Source organism: Lagopus muta, chromosome 11, assembly GCF_023343835.1.
Source record: "Lagopus muta isolate bLagMut1 chromosome 11, bLagMut1 primary, whole genome shotgun sequence".
In the NCBI taxonomy this organism is placed as follows: domain Eukaryota; kingdom Metazoa; phylum Chordata; class Aves; order Galliformes; family Phasianidae; genus Lagopus; species Lagopus muta.
In genome coordinates, this window is record NC_064443.1 from 4,031,966 (window position 1) to 4,058,821 (window position 26,856).

At 36.9% G+C, this 26,856-nt stretch overlaps 1 protein-coding gene across 3 annotated transcripts in view; it reads left to right on the top strand.

The window, feature by feature from the left end:
* Positions 1-26,856, top strand: part of SLC6A11 (solute carrier family 6 member 11) — a 104,767-nt gene that overhangs the window by 44,577 nt on the left and 33,334 nt on the right. For all 3 annotated transcript variants that reach the window (XM_048957830.1, XM_048957831.1, XM_048957829.1), the window contains 2 exons: positions 931-1,063; positions 18,458-18,592. In XM_048957830.1, the coding sequence (XP_048813787.1) occupies positions 931-1,063; positions 18,458-18,592 (268 nt within the window). The remainder of the gene's footprint in view (positions 1-930; positions 1,064-18,457; positions 18,593-26,856) is intronic.

The following is a 26,856-nucleotide window of genomic DNA, read 5'->3' on the forward strand; positions in this document are numbered from 1 at the left end:
GTGTGCTTATCTAAAGCAAAAGTCAAAGAGCATGAAAGGAATGTGAATCTCCCAGATAAGAGATTAATTCTGAAGTTTGGTCCCACAGGTTTCTTTTATAGTGACTTTTATATCTGCTCACTCTTGTTTTATGAAAACAACAAAATAAACCCCTCTCTGTGTTGTTTACTAATTTAGTAAATCCTTTGGCTACGGGGATGTGAGGAATGTTCCTAAAATGGGAAGTTAAGTTTTTAGATCTGAGTGCCCTTCTCTAGTATTTTAAATATGCTGTTTTGAAATAGTAAATGCAGTATATATTTTTATTGATTGCTTTTCCCCCCAAAAAGGCAATTTTAAAAAACATTGAAACTTTCCTCCTGTTTCCAAAATATGATCCACCTGAAAGATGTTACGAAGTTCGACTTTAAATATAAAAGTTGTGGAATCATAGTTCAATTTACAAAAGGGCATTTATAAAAATAGGTTTTACAAGGCAAAAATAAAGGTTTCAACTCAAATATTTCTTATTAGAAGAACAATAAAACTGAAACAACAACAACAAAACAGCAAAAAACATTATTGGAGTGTTTTGTTTTGGATCTGCATCTTCTGCAGATGATTCAGAGAGGAAGAAGTTTTGTTTTTCTTTCTTTGACTTTCCTTTTGTACAAAACTTTCCGTGCTGAATCTATTAAAAAATCTTTTTGATTTTTTTTCACTGACCTGTGAGAGTCACACACTTGTTTATTTTTAACCTGATTTTAAATTCACTGGCTATATCCCCTTTTTTCCCCTTTTGTATCTTTATGCCTGACATGGTCCATTCTTTCTAGTCAGTAACCAGAAGTCTTCCTGGTTGAATATGGTTTGGTTTCAGATCAGTGTTTTGTGTGCAGTACTATTTTGTTTCAGTATTGTTTAATTTCTCTTTTTTTTCCCCCTTGGTAGACGCAGGGTGCTAGCCATATCTGATGGCATCGAACATATTGGGAATCTTCGCTGGGAACTTGCACTGTGCCTCCTCGCGGCTTGGACTATCTGCTACTTTTGCATCTGGAAAGGAACAAAGTCAACTGGGAAGGTAGGGTTGAAATACTGTGTATCAACTGAAGTGTCACTCTCTTGTGCCCCAAACCTGTGTGTTATCATTTACCTTTCCTTACACTGTAATGGTAGAATTTATGTGCGTTTTACATTTTTCTAAGTAGCTGCATTTATAGACTATATGAAGGACTAATACTGAGTAATTAGGAATTAGTCTTTTTTTTTTTTCTTTTTTTTTTCTTTTTTTTGCATTGATTTATTCACCTTATTTCCTAATTCTTTTATGTGAGGCTGTTTTTTTTTGTTGTTGTTTTCCCTGTGGTTGTTTTGTTCCTTAGCAGCCAGCCCTTGAACCCTGAGATCAGCAAGAGTTGTGTTGTTTTCTGTACACGTGGTATTAAAATATGAATTCAGTCCTTAACTGAACAGGGTTGAAACTCTCAGTGACACAAACAAATTACACAAACAAGCAGTGCATTCAGAAATACCAGGAAACTGTAATAATGCTGAGGAAAATAAAATTGATCAACAAAAGCAGAAAAAAACATTAAAAAATAAAAACTCAGATGAAGATGGATGTATTAGGCAAAAATAGAAAATTCAAAATAAAAATCCAGCCATTCCATATTGGAAACCCAGCAGAGCAATACAACTTCACAGCCTAAGGAAGTCCTGGGACAATGGAGGGGTCACCTCGGTGTAGTAGCAGACATAGATCTGAGTAGAATATGTGATTAGTTGAGCAAGCAGAGAGAGGAAAAGAGTAATTGTTCTGGAAGGAACCTGAGAAATCCCAATGGTTTCTCATGTGGAAGCCAAAGAATACAAGAAAAAAAATGCTGGATTGCTGAAACATTTTGTTTATCTAATTTTTGGTTGTTTACTATATAGTTAGTTTGTAATTGTGGTTAATTTTTTTTTTTGTTTCTTTTTCAGTAGGCTGCATTGATAAATGAAATATTTGAAATATAGTGTGTAGTTTTTCTTTTTATTATTATTTGGAAAATATTGAAATGACTTTTTCTAGCTTTCATGAGCACATTCATTCTTCTTCCTCTCAAAATTATGGCTGCAATTATTTGCTGAATTCTGTTTCCATCTGCTAACTGTGTCAGTCAACCTGGCACTGCATTTTTCACCTAAGTAATTTACACAGATGGATTTAGACAGCCCTACTTTTATCAAGTTGCTGCTTGAAAGAAGCTGAGAGGCATGTCTAGAGATACATATAAGCAATAATAGTTTAGAGGAAAGAGAGGGGAAAAAGAAGACAAAAACATAGAGGCAAAAAAGTGAGATAAAGGAATGGCAAGGTAAATATATATATGTCTTTGAAGTATGTACTCCAGGGAGGTACGAGAGTGGTTTAGAGCTACAACAGGCAGCAAAGTAATGAAGTTGAGCAAAACCAATCTTTTTTTTTTTTTTTCCATCAGAAAGAACGTCTAAAGATGGATATCTATTCTAGCATAGAATAATCTTGTCCCAGAGGTGAAGGAAAAGCATGTATTTTGAATGCACATATGTGTGTGAATACAGGGCTGTGCAAAACTGTGTACAGCACTGAAGAAAAATAGCATCGGTAGAAATGATCTCCTAATAGGAGGAGTCTCTAGTGATCTTGGAGGGGATGTACTTTCTTTTAGCATTTGTGCAGTTTACATTTGGATTTTTGTTATTCCCCATGTACATATCACATAAGATTCCTGCAGTTTATACCACTTGCCCAGAAAAAGGTCTCGCATTTGAAAGTGATTCAAGTGAAACTGTTAGATTTTTTTCCTGACTGCTTAACTAAAATCTTATCTCACTAGGAAATGTAATAAATGTATTTTTCTTCAGTTTCATTTTGATAACCACCTTCCACATGAGGTTAAGTGAAATAACCTGAGATAGAAACATGACTTGCCCACTTGAAACAGGATGATACTATTTCTGATTTCAACTAACCAGAATTAACTTAGCTGTCTTGCAAAAGAAATGCAAAGAAAGTGAAATCGGTGCTCAGTCTTCAGCTTTATTGGTCTCAGAGGGGTCCTGCATGAAGTAGATTCATTATATATTTATACTACTGAGATTGTTTTGCCACAAGCTGCGCTTTTATCTCCAAAATCATGAGGAAGGCAACTGATTCCTCACACTAAAGAAGACCACACTCTGGTCTTCAGCAGTCCGTCAGAGGGTCTACTGCTGTTGCAGTAAGATTATTTCATAGCCAACAGTGATTCTTTCTTATTTCATTTCTGCTTCTGTAATTAGTAAGGAAAGCCTTTTAGTAGATCCATGTGTAATAGTGCAATTGGTTTCAGCGATACATTTTTTTACCCTGATTTTAATTCATTTTTCAGATTTGTTTCAGAATTTTAATATTCTTACGCTTGCCTCTTATCACTGAGAAGGTCCCTGCAAACCTGTGCCACCTTACTGCCTCCTTAGACTTTCTAAGCACAGATTTAGTAGTCAAATGCTGTGGTGTTACAAAGGATCAAAGTCCTCAGAAATAGAGATGGTAGAGCAGTTTTCTGGTCTGAGTTTCTGTGTCTGATATAATGGTGCGTTTTTAAAGTTCCTAATTAAGTTCATCTCTCTCTAGTCTTTTGTGCTAGATTGAATTTCATTATGTTTGTTTCCAGGAAGCATTTAAGATTTTTCTCTAGATTTTTATTGTAATATTTTTTTTATGCTAGGCTGTTAAATTTCCTATACACATCAGCTGGATTGATTATTTTCAATGAAATAACACATTTATTCAAAGCAGAAAATGTCTTAAATTTTATTACTTTTGAAGACATATTCAAAGACTGGTGTCTGTGGGCCAGAATATCAGGAGAGAAAGAGGAAGGGGAAAATGAAGAAGAAAGATAAAGGTCAAAAGAGACATAATGTTTTCAGATAACTATGCTCTGTGAAATATTCAAGAGGTCAGTTTATTCCTTTCCTCTTTTTCTCTGCATCCTAATGCATGATGGTAGGAAAAAAAATCTAAGCAATAAAAGTTGTCATTAAATCAAACCATCATTCTCTGAGTAGCACTAATACAGAATTCATCTACTCAGATTATGAATTGAATGTTTAATATTTTAAATTAATAAATGTATTAAATCTAATATACAGCTTAACTCCAAATGAAGTTCCTGTGACACTGTTAATGAGGTGTTTCAGCCTTTTCCACTTAGAGTTCTTGAAACTCATCGCTTTCTTGTAAAACCTTTTAGTTTTCCATTCCAATTAATGTCTAATATTAAAACAATTTCAGGTAGTTCTGACAGCTAAACATGCCAACAGAATGTTATTCGTATATTATAACTTACTGAGATTGATAACATATAACAGTCTTGCCCAAAAATTCTCCCAAAGTTGAGGTAAGAACTACATAGGAGACTGATAAAGATTAATTTTCTGAACACATTAGGTATTATCCTAGACTCTAATCATTAGCTCTTAGTGTAGTGCTTCCTCTTTGAAAAATATTTATGTTTAATAACTATGGCAATTCTGAATATTTCTGTGATGTGTACAGTTTGCATAGTAGCTGGGTCTTGCTAATTTTTGATATTCAAATAACATCTGTGAAATCTTCATGTAGCAATGAAAAGGATACCAGTTCTTTTGTGGATCCTAACTGTCTGTTTATTAATTTGACTAATTGTCCTTGAGCTTTAAACTTTGAGAAAGGGACATCAGAACTTCCTACTCAGTTCTTCTGAGAGTCCTTTCTGACTATTAGATATTTTTCTATTTTTTTCTAATATTTTTTTCTTTTTCTAATGGCAATACAAATATTTTTTCAGATAGAGATCACTCCTATGACTTCATAGTGACTCCTTGTTTCAAGAAAGATTTCTATACTAATCCATATTTTTCATGTGCAATATCATTTACATTTCCAAGAAAATAATGTAAGGATGCTGTCTCATTGCAAAGACTTGGGCCCAATGAATGAATAATGCAAACTCTGCTGCACATTTCAGTAGGTCTGCCAAAGGATATTATAGATATTATAGACTGCCAAAAGTCATGTTTTGCAGAACATTTGTAACATACCAGGTAATATTAACATAAGAATTTGTGCTCCACCATTTCCTTCTTTGCCTGCAACTCCTTCTTGATTATTTTTACATAGGGTCTACTACAATTATAATGCTAATAGGATGCATTATTCAATTATGGTTTAATTACAAAACCGTAACAAAAAGCAAACAACTAATGAACTTATATTCCTTACTATATTAGTAAATTATAATAAAATATAGAGTTCAGTCCAATTTGTGCTCTGAAATCTTCCCACAAATTAGACCAGTAAGTGTGGTTATTTCTCCCAGTATATTGCTGCTATATTTTGGGTAATACTGATTTGGAGAAAAAAAAAAAAAGAGGGTAGGTGAAGGAAAATTTCTGTTGGCCAGGGAGGGAAATTTCATTTAGTAAAGAGATAAAAATAAAATAGCCTACTATAATGCTGTAAGCCAGATTTCATTGTTTCAATTGACTCAACATGCAGTAAGTGTTTTCTGATAGGAAGTGTTAGAATATTGTGTATCAGCAGGATTTTGATATTAGACTATCATACTGCTTGTAATGATCACTGAGACCAAGACTCGTGTCATTTTGGGTCATCACAAATGAGTTCTCATTAGTACCATGAAGAATCTTCTTTCATTATAGACAAAACCAAACAGAAAGTTATGTAGCATTTTTTTTTTACTTCCATCTGACTCCTGGTGAAAATGTGGTACAGCTTTAGGATCATTTGGAAAAAAGAAATCCCATAAGAGCCTCTTTATTTTTAATTTTTTAACTAATTTATGCATCACAGAGATGGCCTAATAATCATTGAACAGTATTTTTTCTGACTTTGATCTCTCAATGTTTTATCCCTTCCTAAATTTCGTGTTGGGTTCCCTGAATTTCAGCACACCCTAATTTCAGTTGTTGACCTTACGCGGTTTCTCCACTTACACTTCAAAGCCAAAACATAAGGAGAGGCTAAAAAAAAACAACAAAAGAACCTGATTCAGAAATATAAGATTAGAGATATTGTACTGACTTAGCGCCAGGACTTTCAGGAGGGATCAACTCTTTCACAGTTAATGAGTACCTACAAAACAATTGAGCTCAGAGCTCCTAGACACAGAGCTCCTATGTTTTGTCCTGTAAAAAGTTGTGGATATCCCTCTAAAACTTGTTCTCATTGTTATTGTTGCTTCTTTTTGTTTTTAGATCATAATTGACTTTTAAATGTCTTGTACACCTTATCAAGCTTTGTCTTGAAAGCACGTCAGAAAACATTTTATGGTTCTGTTTATAACTTGCTAACTACTTCAGCTCTGTGGGTCCATTAACCAAAGCACAGAAATTGTTGCTAAAAGGTGTTGTTGTGCTCACGTGTATAAACAGTAGTCAGAATAGCCATTCATATAGATGCCCTCTCTACATGTACATGAGATGTATAAGATGCTTGATTAAATTGTACTATGAGTCAAAGTTTGGAAGAATAGCATAGTGATTACATGGCATCTCCTCCTAAAGCTTTTCTTTCTTTTCTCCTGATTTTTCATTCAGTAACCTCACACTATCCATTACATCTTTAAAAAGGATATTGTTTGGTTAAGACAATAATTTGCAATCATTTTAAATTAATAAATATGAACTCACTGCATCAATGGACAAGGGAAGAGCCCCTAATGTTCCCTATCTCTACCTCAGTAAGGCCTTTGACACAATGCCCCACAACATCCTTCTCTCCAAATTAGAAAGATGGGGATTTGATAGGTGGACTGGTCGATGGACAAAGAACTGGCTGCAGGATCGAGTTCAGAGAGTGGTGGTCAATGGCTCAGTGTCTGCATTGGAGATCAGTGATGAGTAGTGTCCCCCAAGGCTTGGTGCTGGGGCCAGTACACTTTAGTATCTACATGAGTGACATCAACAGTGGGATTGAGTGCACCCTCAGTGAGTTTGCAGATGACACATCAGAGGGATGGGATGCCATTCAGAGGACCTAGACAGGCCCAGGTGCACCTCATGAGATTCAACAAATCGAAATGCAAGATCTTGCACCTGGGTCAAGGCAATTCTCACTGCCAATACAAGCTTGGGGATGAAAGGATTCAGTGCAGCTCTGCTGAAAAAGACCTGGGGGAGGGGAAGCTGGACATGAGCCTGGACATGAGCCAGCAGTGTGCTCTCACAGCCCAGAAAGCCAACCGTATCCTGGGCTGCATCAAAAGCAGCGTGTCAGCAGGTCAGGGAGGTGATCCTGCCCCTCTACTACTTGCTGTCAGACCTCACCTGGAGCACTGCATCCAGATGTGGAATCCTCAGTACAGGAGAGACATGGACATGTTGGTGTGCATCCAGAGGAGGGCCACAAAAATGATCCAAGTGATGGAACAGCTCTCCTCTGGGGACAGGCTGAGACAGGGCTGTTCAGCCTGGATAAGAGAAGGTGACCTGATAGTGGTCTTTCAGTATTTAAAGGAGAGCTACAAAAAGGAGACAGACTCTTTAGCAGTGTCTGTGGTGACAGAACAAGGGGAAATGGCTTCAAGCTCAAAAGGGGTAGATTTAGGATAGACATAAGAAAAAAATATTTTACAGTGAGGGTGGTGAGACACTGGTACAGATTACTTAGAGATGTGGTGGATGACCCGTCTGTGGAGACTTTCAAGGCGAGGCTGGGTCAGGCCCTGGGCAACCTGATCTAGCTGTGGTGTCCCTGTTCATTGCAGGGATGGCCTTTAAAGATCCCTTCAAGTTGTAGGAATTCTATGATTCTAGGACTTTGAAAACTTTCTCTGTAGTTATCACATATTAAAGTATGAGGCATTCTGAATTTTTTTTTTTTTAACTGGTTACTTCAATTATTTGTGAAATTCATGTTTTGACAGCATGGCTCTTGTCCTTTCCTATGCTTTTCTATTTCTGACTCTTTAATTATTTCTACTGATTCATTTCATCTGCTGAGATGACCAGAGTTTGTGGCCATTTAAGGGTAAATTGACAAGATATTCAATAGACTCTAAACTTTATGTATTAAAGAACCAGAGACAGGAGAAAGCAGCCATGTGTGAGTGTCTCCAGCCATGCCAAGCCTGGACTGTCTTGGCATAAACCTATCAACAAAAATAGCATGATGGTTTTGTAGGTAGTTCTGATATTAATATTAATTTGTAAAAATTGATGGACAGAAAAGAGTCATAAACTGGATGATCATTTAGAGCAAGTTAATAAGATAGCCAATGAATTGTGCTACTGTACAATTAACATCTGCAATTAAGTAAGTTTTAACTAAAAATGGAGGATCCTGTGTTTGCACTCCGTGGGAGTCTTGAAGACCTTCTGTCCCAGGCTGCAGTTCTAATTGGCCTGAATAGTTTAATCTGAAGTTGACACCTGGGCTTTTGAAAGTTTATTCTAACAAATGAAGCTTCTCAGTATGCATTAGAAAATAATGTGACAATTTCAAAGGTGACAATTTCACTTAAATATTGGTTATGTATTATTGTTAATTTTTCTGTTGAGGAAAAAACATTGTGTGAATGGTTCAAGCTGTCAACAACAACAAATGTTAAGCTGTCAGACTGCTTGACTGAGTATAGTGTCATCTTTCACTACTGAATGCTGTACTTTCTGATGTTACTTCGCTTTTTATAGTTTTCCTCCCTTCTCCTGCATTTTCTGTGCGTGCCTCATTTGGTTTGCATTGATGATCTTTACCTTTTCTCAGGAAGGTCTCTTCTTTGTCCCTGTTGCTCCTTTGCTTCTCTCACGTTGTCAACCTGCCTAAGGGTAGTTGATCATCCCAGAGGGAGAAGTGTTTTGTCTTTCATGCAATTCTGGTTCTGGAATAAACTACAGTGAACCCACTTCATGTCTAGCTTTGTCTGAAGTATTTTATCATAGTATTTAGTATTGGAAGGTGTGAATACTGCTTTTATTTTTGTCTGCCGTAATGCATGAAACTTAGATGTTTCATGGTAGTGCAGCTTTGCTGATGTCATACTGCCTTCTAATTTACAGTTGTGTAAAAAGGATTGACATATGGAAGTAAAACAAGGCAAATAGAAACAAGGAAAACAGTTGAAAAGGGTACACTGATCTGGTAGGAAATATGGGCAGAGATGCAACTCAATGTGTCAAGACCAATGAGTGAAATAGGTAGGGGGTGCATATGAAAGCTGAAGAAGGACTTTCTATTAGGAAGTGTAGCAATAGAACAAGGAATAACGGCTTTAAACTGAGTATAGATTTAGATTTAGATTCTTTGCCATGAGAGTGGTGTTGTGCTGGAGCAAGTTGCCCAGAAAACCAGGATGGATAGGACTTTGGACCACCTAACCTAACAGAAAGTGTCCATATATCTGAAAGGGAGATTGGAACCTGGTGACATATAAGGTCCCTTCCAACCCAAAGTGCTCTATGAAACTGCTAGAATTAGAAGGTTAGCAAGACATGGGAAGGAATGTGGTGAGGTTTGAGACCTGAAAATCAGAGGTAGACAGTTTCATATCTTTTACACATTTATTTCTGCCCTCCCTCAAGGAGTTAAGCCTTGCTTGCCAGCAGTTAAGGTTCAGTCAGTAGTCTCAAAGAAAATTTATTTCTCAATAGCAGGCTATGTAAAAACCTTAATGGGTTCAGTGAGGCAGAAAGAAAGAGTAAAAGGACAGAAGGAGAAGATAAAAGGGAAAGATGTATGGATGAAGAAAAAAAAAAAAAAAAAAAGGACTGGGGCCCATTGTGAGGAGCCCAGGAAAAGGAACTGGGCAGCAATGATTATATCTCCTGAAGTGTCTTTTGTTTTAGCCTGAAGTAATAGCAGAGAATAGCCCTTCACTGCAAGGCTTTAACACTCTGTCCAAGACTGATCTCTGTATTCAAAGAGAGAAAGTAGAACATTCATGAGATGCATGCTGAGTTCCTCCTATCCGCCTCCTCTGTGTGAGGTTTTAAAACAGCTACTGAGATTTTTTTTTCACTCTCCTGTGCACTGAGCATTTAAGGACACCTCAGATTTGTTAGTAAGGGAGATTTTTGTGCCTTTCAGAGTGGTTTTCTCAAGCTTTTCTCTAGCAGCTGAGAACAGTATCAAGTAGTAAACATAAATCAGAATTGCATCTGCATGATTTCATTCCTTGCTAGGTGAACCTTAACACTGCAGGCCCGTTTTCATATCAATCTTTTGTTATTCTGGATCCGAGCCCTGGTCAGGAGTGAAGAGTGGATTTCAGTGCAGCTCAGGGACGTGTGTGTGAAATTTTGGGGAAGAGAAAATCACCTGTTCTGTCAAGTTAATGTATAGAAAAAAAGCAAGGATAGAAAGGAAAGGAGGAAGGCTGCCTTTGGTCATTTTAGAGATAATTCACAGAATTTTCACAGAAGGTGAAGCACAATGACATAGATTAGCATAGAGGTATCTATAGGAGAAATTTACTAATTGGCTGCAGGTAACACATAATGGGTTATTCTCTCCTTGAAGTTACTATGCACTCATATGATTTCTTCATGTTTTTCTACTTATAGGACCTGCCCTTCTTATGAGTTCTTTTATTCCCTACCAGAAGAAATCAGCTAACAATGCATAACAGAAGACAAGCAGTTGTTCAGTCTTTGCTGATACAACTGTGTCAGGGCTAAAATTTATTTCTTTCAAATATATGACACGACTGCTTTCTACTAAGCTCATCTGTGCTTTGTGACTGCTGAGTTACAAGGCTGTTCATTTGGTTTGGTTACGAGTACACAAAAATTCCTTTTGGATACTGCTTTTGTTGGGTCTTGTTTTTATTTATCAAGAGCATGCAAAAGAACTGCTTGGTCTTGCAACATAATGTAGAACCATGAGAGTTGATATATTTATAGCACTGTCTTTCTTAGTGATTCTTTGGTTTCATATTTCTTCTGCTGAAGTGAAGCAGGTAAAATACCCTAATTCTCACATGGGTGGTTTGTTCTTGGGTAGTGGGAGTCTATAAAGCATCAGGATTGGCTCATTAGCAATTTACAAGGCAGTATGTAGGTAACCACACCCATGGCACTATATGTGAAGGTTAGTACTGTATCAAATTCCTGCCAGTGAGAATGCACTCTCTAGGTTGTAGAGTCAGTTTATCCATGATGTAAAATTGTTTTTGTAGTAGTTCTGTTTACCAGGCATCACGTGAGAGATTTACGAAATTTAATTCTGTGTACCATCTCAGTGTCGTGGATTGAATCCAAGCTCTTTCTTAAGAAAACTTACTGAAATAAATTTCTACACGAGCAACAAAGGCAGCTTCAGCAGTTGCTGGTGCTATATTGGCTACTAAAACACATCCCAGAGAAAAGAGTTGGCTGCAATGCACCTGCTATTCAATTTGCCTTTCAAAAATAAAAAATAAAATAAAAAAAGAAAATAAAGAAACTCAAATCATCCTGTATAAGCTTTGATTGTTGTCATGTCATGTGTGTCAACAGCATGACACCAAGAATTCTGCAAATAAAAGATTTCTCTTATTTTCTGTGGGTAGAAAAGGTACATGGTTCTATCTGCGATAACTAACACCAATTGATGTCAGTATTTAACTTAATTTGTAAGTCACTTGTTCCTGAAGTACCTTACTGAGGTAAAAACCACATTATTACAAGTCTTGGATGAACACAGTAAGGTGCCTGTATTTCCCAAAGAGCTTGTCCTTACATCTGATTTGCATAATGGGCAATTGGAGATCCCTGTTGAACTCCAGGTATAAAGTGAGGACAGGGAGATGTGCCTGAGGTAGAAAGATAAAACTGGAGCAGAATCATAGTTTCAAGTCCAGGCCAATATCTTTACTGTGTGATTCCTCTCCTTTTCTGATGCATTGCATCAAATCTACTTCTCATACTGTGAAGTTCAGCTCAAAAGCAGAATTGATTTGCAGCACACTGTGTCAGATCAGCATTCTGCAAGAGGGCCATGAGGTGATTTAAGGGCTAGATTTAGAGTCTACAGAAGTAGGAAAGTTAAGTGTAGTAAGCCTTGAGGTAAAATACAGATGTGACTAACTGCACTGTAATAAAAGTAGTAGCCACAGGGAATGGAAATGTGGAGAATGTGGGACCTGGAGGATAGTTTAAGTGGTAAAGCTATTTATTATGTTGTTGGAACAGGCTGCCCAGGCAGTTGGTGGAGTCACCATCCCTGGAGGTTTTCAAGAAATGGTAGACGTCACACTGAGTGAAAAGACTTAATGGGATGATTGTGATGGGCGGATGGTTAGACTGGACTAGTAGTCTTTTCAGTCTTTATGATTCTATGATTATATATAGCTATTAATAATTACTATACTTAATAAACACATAGTATTACAAATGTTATATGATGAATATATCTCTCAGCAGTCACCATGGTGATGAAATTGTATCATCTTCTGGCTAAACAAACACAACTTTTCAGTAATAAATGATGAGCTCTGTTTTATCCTACAAACAGGAAAATCATCTCTTGTCCCCTGTCCTGTTCTGACCCTTGCATCTTTATCTGCTTCATAGGTTAAACATTCTCAGAATATATCAAAAACTACTGGATAGAGCCTTCAGTGAGATCTGGACAGGCATGTCTAAATTAGCTATAAATGAAGTCCACTTAGTGCCTTATTTGTACCTCATTTCTGTCATGTCTAAACTCAGTAAACTGGAAATTGAGGTGCCCAGTAAGGGACAATTCTGTACATTCATTTTGTAGAAATTGAATTGTCTTATATCAGAATCATCAGAAACTCAGCCCATATTGAAAGCTATTTAAGAAAATTTCAGGTTTCTATGCCTGTTTATAACTCATATCAGTATCTGGCTAGCTATGTGTAGCAGAAAACAAGAAGTCTGAAAGGTCTGGAAGGTTCTGAAAAAAAAAAAAAGCTTTGATTTATAAAAGCTTAAACTTTTTGAAGACCTTTACAAATTGTAGGGGGAAAAAAAATCCTCAGTTGATTAATTAGTCCTAATTCATATTTAAAATTCTTCCTGACTGATTTTTAAAGTTGACTTTTACTTGATTAAATAGCAGTCTTTGATTTTGAGATATTTGTGTCTCTGCAAATTCACTACTTGATGGGAGCTGCACGTAAACACTTTTGCTTGCAGTAATGAGCTTAGTGAAAATGTTTGAAGTGCTTCCTGTATTATTGTGAGGAAGACTGGAATAGAACAGGTCTTTCTCTTTGTGCACTAGGTTGCTAGCAAAAATAATAAAAAAACCATTATTCTAGATAAGCATAGTTTCAGTGCACGTGTGTTTTATTTGCTGTTCAAGTTCTATGCTGTCTCATTTATGGCTGTAATAAAATGCTCTTCAAGCAGGATAAAATACAGGACGCTTGTCTTGAAATCCCTGAGACTATATTTGTTACTATTTAAGTTTAGTTTCTCTTGGTAACCTAAGAAATGAATGTCTTTAGGTAGTTTTATTGACTGAAGTAGGAAATCTTACACAAATAAATGGAAGTAGAACTTTGCATTTGCCCTAGGCAATACATTTTGAAAATTCAATGTAAGGCCACATCAAAATAGCCAACAATCTTGAAGAACAATTTCAGAAGAAAAGACAGATCTTGATCTCAATAATCCTGGGAGATCTGGAAACAAAGCCAGCTGGTAATAACTTGAGAAAGAATTTCAAGTAATAAATTTAGAACACTTTATGTTGTTTACGAAATATATATGTATAGAAATAGGAATTCATCTATGTTTATTGTTTACTTCGGAAGAAACTGCTGTAGTTCATTGTTATTGTCTGTCTTTGGTACTTTTTCTTTACTTTCTCATGTTCTTTGTAATCCTGGATTGGCAGAGTACTAAGATTCCACTTAGTCAAATATTTTGCCATCCTATCCTCCTCCTGAATTTCTGAGTAGAGCCACAGAAAATGTTGTTGAAATGAAATTTGGGAAATGCTGCAAAGATCATAAAATCAGACCCAATTTAAATAATAATTGATACTAGAAACAAATACAGGGGAAAAGTATCTTCACCCATGTTTAATTTTTAAATGAAGCTTAGGAACATTAACTTTGGTTTGTTAAAGGTATTCAGTCAAGATGGATCTTCCATCCATTCGTTAAAAAGAACACAGACAAAATGGAATGGAATAGATTTTTTGTATTGATATGAAGTTTTGGAGTTTTCATTTAATTCTAAAGAGAACTGCATCAGCTTGACTCTGACATTTATTTATTTATTCATTGCCTTAATTACCGCACGCATTAAAATAAGGACTTGCACAGCTCTGCTAAATGGAGACTTTCCTGTTCCTCAGCCATTGAACTTGGTGTGATCTGAAATTAAAGTTATTTATGTATTTCTGATGTTACTATTTCATGATTAATATTCTACTTCCTGTAATCACTGTGCACTTACTAAGATTCCTTTATACCTTTCTGAAGCTATCTTTTGCCACCTAATTTTCTACTGTGCCATGCATTCCCAGTGTTTTTTTTCCTCAGAGCTAAGAAATAAGCATCAGAAATCCTACTAAAATTTCTTACCTGTTGGTTTTTCAGCTGCTTTCTATACCAAGTGGAACTGTTGTCACACGTTTATAATGAGCAGCTGCAAAAGACTCTGTGTCTTGTGAACAATAAACTGGTCTAAGGGTGGTTAAGAAGATTATTCTGGTGCAATTTTGTCTCTATGGGTTAACAAACAAGAAAAACAGTAAACGATGCTAAGTAAATCTGAAAAACACAGAGAAAAAAGAGCCCTCATCTGTTGTTCTAGATCTATCTTCTACCCCACTCATACTTCTTACAAATCCACTTATCTGGTATTTTGTTGGCTTTTTGTTTGGTTTCTTTTCTGCATATGAAATTTTAGCTTAAAAATATTGGTAGATCTAGAAAATGAGTTTTTCCTTTTTGACATAGTTTTGAAAAAACTTGTGAATCAGCTGTCATTCCTTTGTACTGTTCTTGTAAATCCAGTTAGCGTTGAAAAATCTCATCTCTCTTCTGTTGTGATTTGTATATTCGTAGATGGTATGGTGTCATGTCAGCAGAAGACTTTCAGACAATGATGAATGGAAAAATTAGCATGTATGGTTGTAAAAGAAAATCATAACGTTATCTGCTGTTAAGATCTATGATGTTAAAATTTGAAAAACTGAAAAATTATTAGTGGAACAGGATGGCTGGGTAAACTGTGGCATGTAGATTTTTTTTTTTAAGGGAATATGTGCCTACATTTATAATACATTGGCATATGTACAAAGACACAGACTGTGATGAAATAATTCCTTGTACAATTTTACTAACATTAGTACTGTAAAGCAGGATAAGAACTACTCTTTTCCTCAGTCACATCACTCGGGCAGTGAAATTTTTGGTTCCCAAGTTGTTTCTCTGCACAAATGTACTGCACTGGAGATGTAATTTCATCTTTTTCTACTTTGTAGACAAGCCTTGTATGCTACTGATACCTGCAAACTTTAGCAGTCTCTTCCTGACAAAAGAAGTTGGTGCTGTCAATCGAGTTTTCAGTGGTCATTGTGTCCACTAAATAAATAAGTTAAATGACTAGCCAATAGTCAAAAACTCTAAATGAAAGTTAAAGATGGACAAAGCATGGAGTCACATCTTTTTCTCAGTATAACTCTTCTGATTTATGGCAAATTGATGATGATTCCATCATTGCTGCTACTTTTGCCTATCTCCTAAAGAAAAATAGAGGAATTCAAGGGAAATAACGTTCTAAAATATCAAGTGATGCTAAATCTTTATTCCATTTAAGCTTTTAGACTTCTGAGACTGTGTTGCTCAATTCATTGCATGTGGAGCTTCCTCCTTATTCTCGTAGATTTATCAGAGATTTCTTCTACGTTTGCTCACAAGTCACTCTCACTTGAATATCTGGGATTGGTCTTGCCAGACTGTTCTGAAAAGCACCTTTTTAATTTAGGATGGGAAGTTCAACAGTCCTCATAGTCTGATCTGTACCCTTGTACCAGATCTAGGTTTTTTGGTATGAAAAGACACAAACTGGTAGCTAGGTCAGTTTTCATTGTGTAATTATATGCCTACCTAACTTATGTTACATAAGCATCTAAGTCTCTTAAATTTCTGCTAATTGAAGTTCCAATGTTTTGATACTTAAAGTTCATGGCAGCCAAAGCTCATGGTGTCTTTCTACATAGTGATATGTATACACATCTTTGTAGATTTCCCTGTTATATTGCAATGTGAGAACTAAGTGCAAGAAACACCATGCCAGACATTTTTATTTTGTTTCCAACTCCTCTAATACTGGCACAGCTCTGACAAGTTTAAAAAAAGCATTTTGAGCATTGGAATGCAAATTAACATACCAAGCAATTAAAGTCAATTAAAACAGGATGTGGTGTAATTAGAAACAGTTGTGTTCACATTTATATTCAGAGAGGTTTGATGTGTTGAAAGAAAAGAAAATTATTTAGGAAACTTTTAATGCCTACAGATGTGATGATGATAATAATAATGACATTTGATTTCTAAAATGCCTCATCCTCTTTAATTTTGTGAGCTCTTGAGAAGCATAATAAAACAAGCACAGTGACAAATGATAAACTGGACACAATGGAATGGAGTACACCAACACACAGGGATACTCAAACACTAACTACAAATAGTGGCCTTCCCTCCCCTCTCAGCACACTGAGTACCTGTTGCAGTAGCAAAGAAGCTACCAGCAATGTTAGTTAGCTCAGGAAGGCTGTATCTTTCCTATGTGTACTTCCTTGGTATCTCATTTATTGTTTTGGGTATTTATATTAGCATTTATTGCCAGAAATACTGAACCAATTTTCCTCCCTATTTATTATCTTTTTTCAGTATTGTAGCCAGAAAGGAAGGGGATCCCAACTCTCTCCATTCAATACAGGACTCAGATCAGGACCGTGTTCATTCTTTTTCTTCTCATTAACCCACGTTCTGTTTTCATTTTGAGCCTTGCTACGGAGGACAGTCTCTTTGAGACGATATCTATTTGAACTCAGTCATATTCGTTTGCATTTTCACTAAGTCAATAATAGTAGAAGAAAGTAGTGGGATAAATCTTTCCATTTTGCATTGTGTTGACCTATGAATTAATCAATTCAGAATTTTGCACTTTACAGGTTTATAATGGTTGGTTTGATTTCCTGGGAAAATAATTATTTGTATTTTCAAAAGGGATAGGGGACTTGAAAGATATGTAGGTAATTACCTCCTATTAAGGCCAGGAAGAATGAGGTGTCTAAGTATGACTTGGGCAGATGGACACATTCAAAGATCTGCTGCATGTTTTCAACTTCTTCTTTTCTGTCTGTGCCACGTGAAGCACACGTGACAGGATTTCATATTTGGGATTATGTATTCAATGTGGCTTGAAAATCAAAATTCCATTCATTTGTCATGAAAATGTGTTTGTCCTGTCATGGGTTGTCTGATGTTACAATTCTGAATTTGAGATGTCTGTTTTTGAGGGCTTTACAAGTTATATCTTTTTACCAAATGTTGCTCCCTATTCTTGCAGTTTAATTCACTTTGATTTGTGCAAGTCAGATATATTAAAGCATCATCTCATGTTAGGGTATATTGGACCTGCTTTGTGCAGATAGAAATAGTTACAGAGAATTAAGTTTAAGTTACAATACTTCTTAGAGGAAATATATTTGTAGTGATGTGGAATCAATCATTTAATCCAACTCCAGATTTGAATAGCTATATTTGGCTCTCAGCTAGCTGACTATATAATTAGAGAAATTCTGCTCATTTTTTTCTTTGGAAAATATGACTTCTCACAGGTTTCCAGAAATGTTCAGTTGTTCCCCATCTGCTAAAGAACACCAATTTCTGAAAAAAATCTGGCCACATAAGTAAAAACAAAAATTACTGGGTTTCAGCACTGCCTTAGAATGCCTCACTTGATAAGGGTAACACAGCAGATCTCAGAAGGATATGCGTAGTATTTGTGTATGTTTATGAAATGTTCGTTCTTCAAGCACGGACTTGCAAGCAAGGCAGTCATATGACATCAGTTTAGTAATTACTAGGTGGCTGAGAGTTCATTGCATGTGTTGTTTTATACTCCATATAAGATAACGCAATGAATTTCTTGTGATTCTGAATCAGTGTCCCTCTACCAGTGTTTGGAGTAGTAGTTGTATAGTGTATGTGTACACCACAATATACAGTGCAGCCAACTGTCACTAACCAGAGTAAATAATAGATTTAGAAACTTCACCGTTTTTATTGAAAATATTGACCTTTCCTGCAAGTTGTAAATCATTTAAAAGGGAATATGGTTGAAAGACAACATTCATCTGTGTGAACAAAGGCATCAAAGGCCCCTTTTCTTCCAGAAATAATTTGAGTGTTTTAAAATCTAACTGGAAGATAGACGATGCACTTTATTGCACTTGGAAGAAAATGATTTTCTAATGTTTGCTTGTTTTTCCTAGGTTGTATACGTAACAGCCACATTCCCCTATATCATGCTGATGATTCTTCTGATTCGAGGGGTAACGTTGCCAGGTGCTTCTGAAGGGATAAAATTCTATTTGTATCCTGACATTTCCCGACTGTCTGACCCACAGGTAGGACCATGGCCCATGCATTTATTTTCTTCTTTGTCTGGGAAAAACCGCAAAAGTTTATTGATATTAAAATCTGAATGCAGGTGATTCCTGGGTAGATGTTTATTGGTGGAGATTTGGAGTTGTAGATAGAGATTTAAAGCTATCACTGCTTACATTTGTTGGGTTGGATTGTATTACTCTTTTAGTAGAGAGTTACCTTGGCTGACAGATCAGAATTTTCAGACGTATTCAGTTGCTGTTGTACATTCTGCCACTGAGAGGCAAAGTGTTGCTATTGGTTTCATCAGGAACAAACATGACTCTAAATTAGCCATTTGAGAGCTGTACCTTTCTGTGCTCATTCCAAAGCTAAATCTCAGTCAAGAGTAATATAGAAATCAGTTATTCAGATCATTATTGACGTTGAAGAAGTCGTCTCTATATACCATGAAGAGATAAAGGTCCAGCAAGACACTCAAAGCATTAACTTTTTTCAGGTATTTCCAGAGTGGAGTTGGACATGAAAATGCTGGCTTAAGTTGAGTTTTTTGGTTTTTTTTTTAATGATTGATTACTACAATAAAATAATTAATAATGTGTTATTTCTGTGATATCAAAGAGGGAAAATGCTACAAGCTCTATAATAGCTAACAGATTGTAAACAGTGTTTTACTTATCTGGTTTGGTGTTGCAAAAGACAATAGACGTTGATACCATTAGTAAACGAGGTGATGTGTTTTTTCTTACCCTCAAAGATTAACCAAACAGAAAACACTAGGGGAAAAAAAAATCTAAAATACAAAAATTTCCAATGAAAATTTAATCTTGTAGAAATGCCATTCAGCCTAAAAGCAGCAACTGTTCTGTGCCTGCATAGATGAGAGGTAAAAGAACAGTTGTGGAAATGGAGTTAGGAACCCAGTGATGTGCTATGGCTTCCTAACATCTAGCCTTAGCCTTGAATAAAGGTATCCTCAGTTCTCCTGAGAAATTAGCACAGTGAGAGAGCAAAAAAAAAAAGCAGAATTCCTTCATGTACTTCCAATCATTTGTTTGCAATACTTAGCAGACACATACTGTGGTAAATTCACCAAGCCCCATTTCAAGTGAACTCTATGTCTTAATTCATCTCAGCAGAAACATGAAATGTCTCTAATGTCTCTAATATGCTTATCTGAGAACATGGATGGCATGCGTTTATTATGTTCAGTTTTAACTAGCGTTTCACTTTATTATGTGGTTCTGACAACTGAAGTTACCTACAGTCTTAGCACAAAGTGACAAGTACTCGTTTCTTGTACGTGTTCTTCCACCTGTGATGTCTGTTGACCTCATGTGAGCAGGAGGTAGACCTGCTACTTAGGTTTTGCTTCCTTCATTTGTCCACTGGCACACAAGAAGCCTTTTAACAGGATTTTGCCTCTCTGGATTTTCCACATGCAACCAACACCCTTGCTGCTGTTTGTCACTGAAGGAGGGCATGCAAGCTTAAACAAGTTATTGTCAGTTTACAAGGGGGTTTTTATATGCCTATTTACCATCCTGTTTCCATTTGTAAAGAAGTACATTGTTGCCATGACAATTTCCAAAGCATAGTGTTAAGCAAGGAGTCTGAGAAGCACAATGCCACATGTGCCTCCATCAGTTGGTCCAGCACATACAGCTCAGCTGATACTGAAGTGTCTTTAAAGAAGGCTTCATGTTTTGGTTTAACAAGCCAATATTTTTTCCCTCTGTTTCAGTGTGATTTTATCTAATAAACTTCCAGGCTTAGCAAACTTTGGAATTTAAAAGATTTATCTCTTTTTGTGGGAAAGATGAAATAGGATAGGCTCCATAGTTCACAACAGAGTTCATTAGCAATAATGTAGATCGCTTAATTGTAGCACAGGTGGTGAAACGGTTTTAGAGCATTATTTGTACTTTGAAAAAAGTGTATTTTATTGAAATTGAGCTTTGTTTAGACAAATCAGCTCTGGTAGAAGATTTCTGGGTTATGGGTAGTGTCCTTGGCACTTCTCAAGATAACGAAGAAGCTTGGCATCACAATTGTAAAAGTAGAAGATATATTTTTAACATTTTCTTGCAAAGCAGAACACAGTAATGTTCAAAACCATGATTCTTTTGCATTAAAAAAAAAAAAAAAAATTAGAAAAAAATATCCCAAAACATTCCATGAGCCACTTCTGAATTTGTTCTAGAAGTTTTTGTCAAGGAGAAATTAGGAGACAGCTGAACTAACCGTAATATTTGTGTTTTCAGTTTTCATCTTCACTCCTTGTTTGTTTGTATCTACTCCACAGTATCAAAGTATAATGCATGTGTACTAGCAGACGTTGTTTTTCTCTTTGCTTGGAGGTCTGTTTAAATGATGTTCCAAGAAGACTGTGTGTCTGTATTAGGAGAGCAGTATTTGAACCACAGTGCCAGCTATGTTTACTGTGGATTGAGTTTCTCTTCAAAGCTTGCTTTAGTCTGAAGTTCTTGAATCTTTTGTTTTTGTGTAATTTGCATTCCATGGTTTGTTATAGCTTTCTAAGCAGCTATTCATCTGTCTTTTCAGTTTCTCTTAGAGAACACAGCATTTGAAAACTATTTCATTTTTATGTTTTCAGCAGACTGGGCCCTCATGGTCTGAAAATTCCATGTTCTGTCCTGAGTATCTGCAGAGCTCATACTGATCACTTTTCATGATAATAGAGTAACATATTCCAGCTTCAGTGATGCTTTACTTCATCAGCACTAAGGTCTCCATAGCCCCCATATTCAAATTGGTTTGAAATGTGCTCCTTTACCTCCAATCTGGAAGACATAGCTGCTGTTTATAGATTAAACATGGGGTCCTTCCTGAGCTCTAACTCACACAAAAGAAGTATTCTGAAAAGTTAATAGGATTATCATGCTTCTTATGTGCAAGTCTGACCTCAGAATATGGTTCTAGTTACCTCTCAACAGATGTAAATCACTTAATATGTAGTTGTGCTTGTGAGTGGTATTCCCTGTTCCTTTCTGCAGGAAAAAAGTTTGATTCCCTGTAATGAGATTTTCCTAATATTTGTGTGCTGAAGAGATCTTAAATTCTTTGTTAGGGACTAGCAGACAAAACAATTTGCTGCGTCTGAAATTGTGGTAAATTTAATCCCTGCTGTAGCTGTGGATCCTTAAAGTGTAGAGGGAAGTGAGAATAGAATCTCCTTGTTTATTGCATGCCTGTGTGCTGTATCTGGCTGATTTACTAATTTATTTAAAACATTCACATGCAAACTAAAAAAAACAAAAAACCATACAAAACTATTGCTTCAGTGGAAATATTCATTACAGCATCTGTAGAGGTGGACATGATTTATAGTTGCAGTCTTTTCTGAATAGTTGGTGTTTACAAAAGTCTTGAATAAAGTTCAGTAACATGGTTTTGGGGCTGAATTTCACAGAATGCAGTTCCATTTGGGGGAATGACAGTTGTGCTTTACCTGTGAAGCAATTACTCATGACCTTAAATATGAAATATGAATTACATAAAAGGCACAACAAAATATGAGCCACCACAGTTAGAATTGTTTTTAAATTCCTCTGAACTTTCATTTGCAGTGATGAAGTGTGAATGTTGCAGTAAAATTTCTGATGCCAGAAACATTTCTACGATGCACATCTAGTAGCTCAGCTTTTTGTCCTCTTTTTCCATCTTCTCTGAACAGAGCCAAGGGGGAAAGAAACAGAAGTGACAAGAAGGGTGTTTGCAGAGAGAACCTCTAGTTACTCCGTTGTGATGCTGTGGCAGACACGCTGAAATTTGTCATGACAAAAGCTTAAGTTTCCTCAGTGTTCTACATAGACTCTTGCTAATATAGGCCAGAATGCAACTGATTTATTTTGTTTTATTTTTAAAAGCACACTGCTGATTCGTGTCCAATCTGTTGCTCTACAAAAGCACCGGGTCCTTTTCAGTTCTTAAGTCTGTGTGCAGTCCGTGTTGTTACGTGGGATGATTCTGTCCCAGGTGAAGGACTTTGAATTTGCTTTTTGTGTTAATGACGTTCCTGTCTCCTATTTTACTAGCTTTCTGATATCACTCTGAATCCCAGCCCTGCCTTCCAGACTGTAGATCTATCTCCAAAGCTTACAAGTAGTATCATCCAACAACTTGCTGAGAGAGCACTCTCTCCTTTCAACCAAATCACCAAAAGAAAACGTTTGATATTAACATCAGTGCTGATCGCTCAGAGACATCACTGCCCCATCCCTAGAGGTGCTCAAGGCAAGGATTTGGCAGCCTGATCTAATATAAGGTGTCCCTGCCCATGGCTCTGGCTGTTCCCATGCTCTGTGTGAGGAAAAAAAATGTACTACATTGGATATAAGTTGCAGAGAAAATGTGTTTTTTCAGTAGACATCCACTTAGAGTGGATGCAAGTTAAAATGTTATTTTTGCCTGAAAATTTTACTTTTCTTTAAAATCTCCTTGTTTTCTCATTAGCATAAGTGTATTTTTCTAGTTATTACTCTTTTTTGGCATGGACCTGCAATTATTTTCTTTTGATTGTAATTCATCACAGCTGTTAACAATTCCTGTTCATTTAGCCTACATATGGTATGCAAGTGTGTGTGAGCACTGTGGGACACCGATGTAGAGGTGGTATTTCATTCAGTCCTGTTCTATTTAAACTGGAAAAATATGAAGGAATTTATCATTCCTGAACTTGTGATTTCCAAGCACAGTTCTCTGTGATGAGAGCATCAGTAGTAACATCGTTCTGATTCATTGCCAAGGAGTCTCTTTTTAGCAGAAATATAAACGACTGAGATTAATTCCCCCTCGCTCCCCTGCTAGTCCATGCAGCCTTGAAAGCAACTATCACAATCGCATCGCCATCTTGAGGCCAAATGAAGCCCATGTTTCTGAAGGCAGGAAATAAAAAAACTCGTAGCCTCAAAAGTGGAGGTAACTGTTTTATCTAATCAGAAGTCCTAAGGCTTTCTTTCTATTTCACAAAATTTAGAAGAAACAAAAAAAATCAGTATGTTGGCAATGAAATGATGTCTCATATCTGGATAAGTGTTTTGATACTTCTGTTTGTTTGGAATGTTACAAGTGAGAAACCTAATTCTAATGAGGAACTTACTGAACAGAATGCATTCAGTAGAGTACAGTCAGCCTGGTTTTTAAGTATGGTACATAGAAAAAAGGTTCCGCAGCAGATCACCTGCCTGCCATCATACCAACCTTATCACTAAGTCTAGTAATACCTTCAGCAATTTACTGCACTTTTCACTGTTTCAAGTAATCATGCAGACATTTAGTTCAAAGAATTAGCTGGGGAGAAAAAAATAAACAGTAGGAATGAAAAGAAGAGAAAGTCAGTTCCCATCATACCTATGCAGTTCTGATAAAAGCTCTGTAATCTTTTTCCCCTGCCATTTCCCCCTCATTCTCTATATTGTTTACATCAGTAGGTATTCACTTTCCAAACCAAACAGTTACGATGCACAGCTATGAACTGTTGTGAATGTAAAAAAGAGGAGTGAATGCCAGAAGGCTGTGCAAGGGCCATAGGTATGAAAATCCTGAGCTGAATTTACTGTGTATGTAACTCCAACTCTAATGTGTATTTTTGAACAAGCAGTGTTGTTTATTTGGTACGGAATCTACATTTCAAGCTGTTGTGCCTCTGAGAGAAAAAAGGTATTGCTGCAGTTGTGAGGCTCTCCTGTTCCTTTTAAGTATTAAATTCCTTCCCCAACTTTCTAAAATTAAAACTTGAATAAGAACAGATTCTTCTCTGCACAACTCTGCTGTTTTCAGTCATACTGAGGCTTTAAATCGTAAGGTAAGCACTGTACAAAGGCTGGTGCAATGTTTAAAAACATTTTGCCCTGCCGTGCATTTTATAATCTGTGTATTGAGAATCTTCCATTTTACTACGCTCTTTGTCTTTTGCATTACAAATTATTTAAGTGGTTTTAAAGAAGAGCTAGACCAACAAATAGCTGCAATGCAGCACTTGCTGAACAGACAGAGATGTTTAACAAAACCATAAATCACTCCTGGGAACCTGTTCACAGTTGCTCCAAAGACTGGCTGAAGGCAAGTCTGGGAGCACATTGCGTTAGCCCTGCTCCAAGGAATGTATTTACTGCTGTGTTGAATCTGCACTGCGGTCACTGAGCATATGCATTTCTAGATGCATGGGGAAAACGCACTCAGGGTCTTCTCCTGTCACAAAAAAACAATCAATGAAACAAAAAAAACCTCTGCAGTGCATGGAATAGCCCGATATTTGTTCACACACAAGTCACTCCATTGTGCATATATATCTCAGTTTGCTGTGGGAAAGGAACAATCAAAATTGCAAACAAAACTGCAGGACTGTTAGTTTGTAGCACTGACTGATGTGGCCATCTGACTGATTATGCCATCTATGTATATAGATACAGCCCTGGATTTTCAGCAGCTTAACGCTGTGAAATTTATGTAGTGTTTTGTTATGTACCAAATTTGATTTCAAAGGTCCAACTATTGCCTTGGAAAATATTGCCTTATTTCAAGCACTGAGCAAATAGTTTGTCTCCTTCCACCCTCCAGCCCCCCCCTCCCCACTTCCCCAGTTCTTTCTTGTGTTTCTTGCTACTGCTACATAAGCAACAGCAAGCTGAGCAGGCAATAGCAGATTCTGGCAGTTAGTAGGGACTTGTTGAAAGAATGGGGTCATTTTGTAATTTGCCCAGGGCTTTTAGGCCACATGGAATCTCTCCCAGCTTTCCCTACAGCCCCCTAGCAACCATGGCAATGGAGAGACATCACCCGAGTGTCAGGGAGACTAACAGCACTTTAATGTTAGACTTTATGGCCAGTGGGACGTGCCACTGGAGGGAGACAGGGTCCACGCATTAGCTCACTGTGTTGGCAGAACAGGGTGAAATTTTCACTGTTTACAACGATGGCACCTAAAAAGAACTAGATAAACACAAAGAGCTGTTTTATGTGTAAATTGATTTACATTCTCTGGAACACTTTTAGTCGTTAGTATGGTCAGTGAGTTCAGCCTGTCATCTGCTCAAGGCATCAGGTCCCCCAGCAAGAGAAAAGTCATTGATAAAATTTGTTACAGATTAAATTAAAAAGTGGTGCAAAAATACTAAATGAGCAGTAAGACAGTATAAAGGAATCGCAATAAGGCATCTTGTTCTTAGTGAAGGATAATCAATAAAGGAAGCAAATAAAGGTTGCACACTGACTCTGGGACAGGTCACAAGTGCGTATATGATATCATAGAATGAGAGGCATTGGAAATATGTAAGTATTGTAAAAGTTGCAACAGGATTCTTGGCAAATCCTTGAAGAGATATTCCAGAGGAATGAGATGAGAAAAAAAAGAGCAGGACACTACTGGAACAAGTTACAGCTTAAAGAAAATGTCTTATTTACTGTCCAAAAGAGAAGTACATTTACATGTTTTTCTTTCAAAATCTTTAGAACATGCACTTTGTCATTCTGCAGACATTTCTGCGATTATTTCTGTCCTAGAGTAAGAATACAAATTGAACTCTCTAAACAAACCAGCAGAGGAAAGGGTGGACAAAACTGCACGCCTGAAAGCAGTGCATTCACTGCACAAACTCATCACAGAGGTGCCATCCTGCAGGGATTGACTGTGAGATTGGAAAGGTCTGTAGCTAAGACTGCATGGAGCCCAGTTCACTAGATAGCCTACATGAGATTGGTACTGGAGTTCTCCTCAGGTGTTCTCTGAACTAATGGAAATACCAAATGAGGAGGCAGGCAGAAAGAAACAAACAGCAAATACCTCTCTCCAGGTCACTGTATGTGATGACTAAGGATTACTCTGAGCTGTGGGGCCTTCTGTGGCAATGTCTACATATTTACCTTACAACTGAACGTGCCTTGCTGCTGCTCTTCACTCTTCCTACTATGCTTTCCTGCAAGTGTACAGTTTGTATGGCAGCTGGTCATACATGTACAATTAAGTTGCAAGGGCGCTGTGGGAAATAGGTAAAAAATGACAGAGGAGGAGGAAGGTGGGAGGTGACCTATGTCAGTTGCTGGTGCATTGCCTTAGTGTATATGGGAAAAATGAGCTGCCTCTCCCATCAGGAGTCACCAACTGCCAGGTAGCTCCCAGCAAGCAGCCAGACACAGGAGAGATTAGAAAGATGAAGATATGTGTATCTGCAGCTGTTACTTTCAGATGCTCCCTACTCTGAACGTCTATGCAAAATTATTTCCCTGTGGGTAAAGCAAGTCCACTTTTTATTAGTATTGCTTT